Source organism: Dipodomys spectabilis, unplaced genomic scaffold (genome assembly GCF_019054845.1).
Source record: "Dipodomys spectabilis isolate Male_0828 unplaced genomic scaffold, ASM1905484v1 ptg000059l, whole genome shotgun sequence".
Taxonomy (NCBI): Eukaryota; Metazoa; Chordata; class Mammalia; order Rodentia; family Heteromyidae; genus Dipodomys; species Dipodomys spectabilis.
The window spans coordinates 3,824,890-3,833,055 of record NW_024870736.1 but is presented as its reverse complement, the minus strand read 5'-3'; the positions used below and the strand labels follow the sequence as shown (position 1 = coordinate 3,833,055).

Genomic DNA, 8,166 nt, shown 5'->3' with positions numbered 1-8,166 from the left:
GCAGCGTCGAGCGCGGAGGGGGCAGGGCGGGGTAGGGGTGGAGGGAGAGAGCGTGGGAGGGAGGGAGGGAGAGAGGGAGGGAGACCGCGGGGAGGGCGCGGGAGGGAGGAAGTCCGAGAGACAGAGCGAGGAGCGCTCCTGAAGGAAGACGTCGAGCTCGTCTCCGGGGTCCGGGCCACGATACCAGGTGGCGGGCGCAGCTGCCGGGCGTCCGGCCGCTTCGCCTCCGCCGCCAGGGAAGCGGGTTGCGCAAGGCGGGGACCCGGGATCGGAGAGGGATGCGCCAGGCGTTGTCTTCGGCCCGCGGCGGCGGCGGCCGCCAGAAACCCCAGAGGAGCTGAGGGAGGCGACGCCGAAGCGCTGGCCCGGAGTGGCCACTGTTGCAGCCCTGGTGACGGGCTAGGGCGCTCGCCCCGTTTCTGGGCCGATCTCATTCCAGCGCCTCAGCTCCCGGCCCGGGGTCCGTCCCCGAGGCCCAGCCTCGCTCCCAGGTCCCAGATGACCACCGAGGGCGGGCCGCCGCCGCCCCCGCCGCGCCCGCCGCCAGCCCCGCTCCGCCGCGCGTGCAGCCCGGCCCCCAGCGCCTTGCAGGCCGCCTTGATGAGCCCGCCGCCCGCCGCCGCCACCGCAGCCCTGGAGACCACCTCGTCGTCGTCGTCCTCTTCCTCCGTCTCCTGTGCCTCGTCTTCCTCCAACTCGGCCAGCGCCTCCTCGATCGCCTGCAAGAGCGCGTCTGGCGGTGCCGGCGGCGCGGGCGCCGGGAGCGGGAGCACCAAGAAGGCGAACTCGGGGCTGCGGCGGCCCGAAAAGCCGCCCTACTCGTACATCGCGCTCATCGTCATGGCCATCCAGAGCTCACCCAGCAAGCGCCTGACGCTCAGCGAGATCTACCAGTTCCTGCAAGCGCGCTTCCCCTTCTTTCGGGGCGCCTACCAGGGCTGGAAGAATTCCGTGCGCCATAACCTCTCGCTCAATGAGTGTTTCATCAAGCTGCCCAAGGGGCTCGGGCGGCCCGGCAAGGGTCACTACTGGACCATCGACCCGGCCAGCGAGTTCATGTTCGAGGAGGGCTCGTTCCGCCGACGGCCGCGCGGCTTCAGGAGAAAGTGCCAGGCGCTCAAGCCCATGTACCACCGCGTGGTGAGCGGCTTGGGCTTCGGGGCCTCGCTGCTGCCCCAGGGCTTCGACTTCCAGGCGCCCCCGTCGGCGCCGCTCGGCTGCCACGGCCAGGGGGGCTATGGTGGCCTCGACATGATGCCCGCGGGCTACGATGCCGGTGCAGGGGCCCCAGGCCACGCGCATCCGCACCACCACCATCACCACCACCACGTCCCGCACATGTCGCCTAACCCGGGCTCCACCTATATGGCCAGCTGCCCGGTGCCTACGGGTCCTGGAGGCGTCGGTGCGGCAGGGGGTAGCAGCGGCGGTGGGGACTATGGGCCAGACAGCAGCAGCAGCCCAGTGCCCTCATCCCCGGCCATGGCGAGCGCTATCGAGTGCCACTCTCCTTACACGAGCCCTGCCGCACACTGGAGCTCGCCTGGCGCCTCGCCTTACCTCAAGCAGCCCGCTGCCCTGACACCCAGCAGCAACCCCGCGGCCTCCGCGGGAGGCCTGCACTCCAGCATGTCTTCCTACTCTCTGGAGCAGAGCTACTTGCATCAGAACACCCGTGAGGACCTCTCAGGTATGGCATGCTCAGGGCTGGCCCAGGATGCCACTTCTAAAGCTTCCAGGCCTAATGGCCCCTGTCACTCCTCTGGGACAGCTGGGGTTTGAGGGTACTTGGGAGGAGGATGCTGGGGGAAGCTGGTATCTTGTGGTGGGAGGAAGAGGATGGGACTTACTGCCAACCCTGGCATCCCTGGCCAGGAGTTGGGCCTCCAGAATTGCCTAGCCTCCAGGATGGTGCCAAGTTGGGGCCTTCCTAGCCATTAAGGATATCCTTGTGGATTTCACCCAATTAAAAAGGAACAACTTACAGAGGAGGCAGTGGACTTTAGGAACTGTGTCTAGTCCTTCTGTTCTTTCAGAGTTTCTTGGTTGTACTATTGTTCAAAAGTAAATGTCAGATACTTATACCCTAGGGTATAAGTGGGAAAGGGTTCTTAGCTGAGCAATTATTGAGGGAACAAGAGAGGGAAGGGCAGAGAAAAAAGCTGGGCAAGGTCTCATCAGGAAGCATCAAGACCCCCCCCCCCCACAAACACACACAGTACGCCCAGTAGACCATGATGATACAGTCTGTCCTGGGCAGCAGGAGGGTCCCGCTACTCCCCTGAGAAATATGCCTGGAGGTCAATTGCAATGTGACTGGCCTAATTGTGTGGGTTGCAGATTATGAAAATTTATTGACTTGTGGGAAGCAGTGAGAGTGGGGTATAAGAGAATTGGAGTGTTTGGCCAGCTTTATCTGGAGAGCAGAGATAAACCCTTATTAACCTCTCCGAGGCTCCCACAAGGATGCAGATTAAAATCAGCTAGCCTGCCTGTCACAGGCAAGGACCAAAGGTTGCCCCCCCCCCCCTCACGTTTATCTCCCACCCCAGCTAGAAAATGATTCATAGGATGATGCATACTTTATTTGCTTGTGTGCAACAAGAGCATTGGGGGAGAAGGAAGCCCAGAAATGGGCAAAAGATGTTGGTTTCAAGGATGGGGAAATTTTCCAAATAGACCTTTTAAATTCGGGTCTTAGAGGTTAACTAAACAAAGACAGTCTAGGCAGGACCACACTGGAGAGGATTTTAGCCTGACTTAACCCACTGAGAACAGAATCTTGTTCAATTTTATGGGAATTTCAACAAGTAACCAATGCTGACAACCCTCCCCTCCTATTTCCCCCTTCCACCGGCTGTCAATCTCTCTTAAGCTCAGGTCTGGCGATCACTCTCCACTTCTCTACCTCCTAAGTCCCTTCTGGTCAGCCTCTCCTGGGGCAAGCTCTACTCAACTTGAACCCCAATTCTGAGACTTGCAACAAATATGAAATTAAAAATCACAGAACAAACTTTTCTACATGACACTGTCATCCCACCCACACAGCAGGCTCACATTCAAGCTCTCAGAAATCCTAGGATCTGGAGGCAAGACCCTTTGTCTTAAGTGGCAGAGAACTGCCCAGTTGCAGCAGGCAGGCCTCTCCTCCCTGTGGGATCCTCCTAGCTAGCAAGGCTAGTCTGGGAAACTGCCGACCTCAATGGGCTGTTCATTCTTCCCTTGTCCTCTAACTCTCAACCCTCTCTAGATTATTCTTCCCCATTTTGTCATCTCCCTGGTGAGTCTGAGACCTAGGCTTCCAAGGAGCCAGACGGTGCCCCTGGCCAGGTGGAGGCCTAGCTCTCCAAGTGCAGCCCACAAGGCCTTGGCCACTCCTGAAATCCAGGCTCTGCCAGGCCCCATAGGGATCCTAGGACACCTTCCGAGAAGCACAAGCCAGCGTGGCCCTGCCTCCCAGCCTTACCAGCAGGCCGAGCTTCCTACCCTCCCGCCTGGACCCGCGATCCTCAGGAAAGAAACTAAGCAGACCCGCCAGGGCTCTTCATTAGGAGATAGGGCCTTGTGGTCCCTCGGCACTGCAGCGACTTTGTTCAATGGCGCTGGCTCTTGGTGGGGCCTGGCCTGCTATTTGTGGTGCAGGAGCCATTGCCATGCTGGACTACAGGCGCAAGAGAACGCACCTGTGTGCAGTGGTGGGCACACACCGCAGACACTGGCTTGCTTTCCTAGAATGGCAGCATGGTGAGCGCCCCAGCCGACGTCCCGCCGCTGGTCGGCTCAGTGGGCGATGGGGCAATGGAGCCCGGCTGAAGCCCTGCTGGGCCAGATCTAGCACAAATATCCCGCTGCTGAAAGGACCAGCAAACAACCCTCATCTAGCCCCGCACCTCACGGAAAAGGACCCAGCCTGGGAAATGCCGAGCCGAACACGCTCAGGGCAGAGAAAGTAAAAGCAAAAGTGGGTGCTAGGTCGAGGACCGCGAGAGGCCCGGCTCCTGCCCTTGGGAAGCCTAGTACCATGCTTCTGCAGCCAGCCTGAAGTTCCCAGTGGGACTCCTGGCATTGCCAGGGCCCCTTACTGGAGAACATCTCGGTGCCCCGCTGCCCAGGCTTCTCTAGAGGAAGCAAGGCACATTCTGGGCTTATGCTGATGCATGCGGAGGGGAAGAGGACTGGCTTTCCTCCCAGCACTTCTGTTGCGGTTATTTTTTATTCGCTTCACGGCATGGAGAACGTACCAGTGCTTCCCCTGAATCTCACCTAGCTACTTAGTTAGAAAATAAGGTTTAAAGTGAAGAGGTGAAGATGTCAGTTACATTCTGAGGCAGAACACTTGGTCCTCCCTGCAGCCAGAATTCTGGGCCTCGCTAGTGTGGTCTCCCAGCCTTGCTCACCGAGCATCCCTGCCCAGCTTCTGGGAGGGAAAGGGGGGAATTTGGGACCCCTGCCCCAGGATCTTGCTTTGCATTTGGGTATGTAAAACCAAAACAAATCAAAGTCATCCTAGGGCCGACAGTTTGAAACTCTGACACACTTCTAGAGCTAGCTTCTCTGTTGCCTGTTTTATAGCAGTATAGAGAAAAGTACACTAATCACCTTTAGTCAAAATTAGACACAGTAAATTGAAATTAAAACAATAGATCTCAACATCAGCTCGATGACTTTGTGTCTGAGGAATTTTCTTTTTCTCTCTTCTTTCAGTGGGACTTCCCCGTTACCAGCATCACTCTACTCCAGTGTGCGACAGAAAAGATTTTGTCCTCAATTTCAATGGCATTTCTTCTTTCCACCCCTCCGCTAGTGGTTCTTATTATCACCATCACCATCAGAGTGTGTGCCAGGATATTAAGCCATGTGTCATGTGAATGGACAGAGGCCATGTGGAGGCCGCTCTGCCTGCTATTCTCCTCCTCTCTTTCTTGAGAGGCCGAACAGGAACTGCAATGGACTCACAGAATGTGCACTAGGAAAGCAGTAAGTAGCATGCTATCACTTAGCCAGAAAGCCCTGGCAAGCCTTGCTCACCAGTATTTGCCTACAATTGGAAGAGGAAACCCTTGCTAAGGTAATGTCCCATATGAAGGATATACAAGAAACTTAACCACGTGTAAAACATAAACGTGGAGCTCTGGGATTGCCATTACCTTAAGTAGTCAGGGTCTAAAGAAAGAAGGAAGACAAATTGTGTGTCTCTGTGTGATTTTCTCATGTGTGCTTTTAAAAAAGGCAGTGCTAAGCACAAGACTTCAAGAGAGCCTCATTGTGTTGTCTAGCTCAGTAGGAGAATTGTTTTCCCCAAATATTATGTTTGGACACAGGTGCCAAAGAACATTTTGAAGAAATGATCTAGAACCAGTGAGTCTAGTTTAAGAAAATGGTTCTCAGTATTGTGACAATACAACGATATTTTTTACAAAGTTGTTTTCTACCACCATATTTTAAAGTTATTTTTATGATCTTCGTGTATACTCACACTTTGCTTGTATTTTAAAAGGAGGATATATTTGCACTTATGTATACTTTTACAATTTGCCAAAATATTTTGATGTAAAATTTTCAATAAAATGTATATAACAAATAATTGTTTTAGGAACTTATTTCCTTTACTGGATGTCCAGGACACCCCTTCCCAGCGAGCATTGCAACTCTATACTCCCTGTCTCTAAGCTGTATAATTGCCGCGGTGTGGGGTCTTGGTAACTCAGGCCAGGTTCCGATGTGGATCTTCTTAGGAGAGAAAGAAAAGAGAGAATACTCTCTGAATTCTTTCTCTACTTTACCCTCATGTCTCCTGGACAAAGCAAAAACAGAAGGTGAAAAGAAAACTAGGCAAGGTACAGCTAGCCACGGTTCAGATCTGAGGACCCAAGTTTTGTGTAGCTTTTGTTTTCTTTCCTATGTCCCCAAACAATTCTGCCCTTACCTCTTCCCACCAGTGCTGGGAGCTGAGGGAGAGTCACTACCCAGAGCCTGCCTGGGCTGAGCTTACCACCAAGTGTGGATGAGGTGCCCAAAGATCAGGCACCCGCAGCCCTTGTTTCCTTTCTTGCTGGAGAGGTTGAGAATTACAAAGAGAATAGAGCAAGGAAGAACAGGACTTACCCATCCCTTCTGTGTGCCCAACCTTTAAACTCATCAGTGCTGGCAACTAGAGACCTGAGAGCAGCAGCAGAGAAACCCTCAATCATAATCAAGAGTCGATGTCTTGTTTTTGTTATAGATTTTTTTAAAAATGGGAAACCCACATTTCTTCTGATCCCCTAAAAGGGTGAGACAATAACTGCTTCCCTGGAGATAACTCACTGGCTAGACTCTCTGTTCCTGAGTAAAACACCTTGTTGCAAAAACTTTTAACACCCTTCCTAGTCTTTAGACTTCCTTCCAGTGTTTTCCAAAGTTAAGCAGTGAGTTAAGCAATTTTTTTTAGTCTATTATATTTTCAGTTAAATAGAGATTTTTTCTTTCTTTTTGTCTTTTCTTTTCTACCAAGCTACTCCAGGCCTGCTATAAATTATGAAGTCAGTCTCAGAGTTTGCTCCGACCACAGTGCTGTGTTTACATTCCTCCCGAGGCAGTCGGCATGGTCGTAATTTATATCCTAAACACTTGAACGTAACTTGTTTATACAGAGAATGACAGGACCTCAAAGACAAAAACTGCGTCTGTTTGAGTGACCACATCAGGAGGACCAGCGTGCCCCCTGGTGGCTGAGGATATCAGTGCATGGGAACTGGGCTTAAAAAAATACAAAAAAACGACAAAATAATTTCTCCATGGTGGCGCTTACCAGTAGACATTCAGAATATCTCACTTTCAGGAACTAGGCTTCCTAGTTTTAGGAAAGACTTTTGAATTTTCCTATTTTATTCTTTTTATCTACTTTATTATCCTGAAACCTGATCAAGATTTATTAACAGTCCAGACTTGCCCCTGTTGTACTTTCATACTTAATTTCTGGATTTATTTCCAACTAAAGTCATTGTTTTATTTTCTTCTGAGTCAAAATTGCTTCTCTTCTAACTGCCTTTCCCTCAAAGACACACAGATAGACATGTTAATATTCATTTCTTTTCTTTCTCTGTCTTTTTTTTTATTATCAAGAACATACAGTTCTTAATGTTGCTCAAATGTTGGTAATAAATTCTAAAAATAAGCTAAGTGTTTCAGTACTGTTAGAAGTGAAAATAAATGAACTAACTAAAGTGGGGGTAAATCTTCAGTTGAGTGTCTCTATATGTGTGTGTGTCTGTGTACGTGCGCACATGGGTACACATGCAGGAGAATGGACCCAGGGTCTTGAACATGCTAAACACTTGTGCTACCACTGAGCTACAATCAAGTCCATGTGATAACTGTTTCATCAAATGTATTTTGGAAACTTAGATTTCCTTTTTCTTGGCAGAATAAGATGATCTATAAAAGGATACTTGCTTATTTTATGGAAGAATTATTAGGTTTTGTTTATTTGTTTATTAAGACTTTATAAATGAAGAAGGAAGAAACCGAACTAACTTGTGCCATTGTCCTATCTGGGCATTGTACTCTTATTAAGCCTTATGTGAGTATCTTTACTACCTAAGTTAATTTAACTAAGGGTAACTAAATTATCCTAGTAAATTTCAAGTGTTGTTCGGCTTCCATCAGTATGACAAATGCTTGTGATAGTAAACTATCTCTCAGAAGAAAGATTTATTTTGGCTTACAGTTTTGAAGATTTTTAGTCCATGGTTTTTTGGCCTCATTGCATTGGGCTTGTGGTAAAGTGGAACCTCATTATGGAAGTATAGTAGAGGAAACTCCCAACCTTTGACCAGAGAGTTAAAGAAAGAGGAAAAGATGGGATCCCACAATCCTCTCTAAGGAAACTTCTTCCCCTCCCTGCCCCTGCCCCTGAAGACTTCCCACTTAGGTCCTATATCTTAAAGGTACCACTATGTTGGCCCACGTCTTCTGATTTAGGTTTATTCAGTATAAGTATTCTTTTGGAAGCTCAAATTTGTGTGCCCTCCAGACCATTCTGATATATGCCCAGAATTATTTTTATTTAAACACAAAGCACTTTTATTTAATTCCAAAGAGGGGGTTCGGATAGTGTCACTAAAATCACTTAGTCTCAGTACTTGCACACAGCAGCAAAGTTGGAGTTCTCCAGACAGAAGTTGA

At 50.4% G+C, this 8,166-nt stretch overlaps 1 protein-coding gene across 1 annotated transcript; it reads left to right on the top strand.

Moving 5' to 3' along the window:
• Positions 1-243: 243 nt before the first annotated feature.
• Positions 244-4,868, top strand: Foxf2 (forkhead box F2). The gene is made up of 2 exons (XM_042680361.1): positions 244-1,690; positions 4,705-4,868. The coding sequence occupies exons 1-2, from the start codon at positions 499-501 to the stop codon at positions 4,866-4,868; spliced, it is 1,356 nt and encodes a 451-aa protein (XP_042536295.1). The 5' UTR covers positions 244-498.
• The last annotated feature ends 3,298 nt before the right edge of the window (positions 4,869-8,166 follow it).

Coding starts and splice junctions, on each gene's coding strand:
- Foxf2 (XM_042680361.1), top strand. CDS start 499: ATGACCACCGAGGGCGGGCCGCCGCCGCCCCCGCCGCGCCCGCCGCCA. Junction 1,691..4,704: donor CACCCGTGAGGACCTCTCAG/GTATGGCATGCT, acceptor CTCTTCTTTCAG/TGGGACTTCCCCGTTACCAG.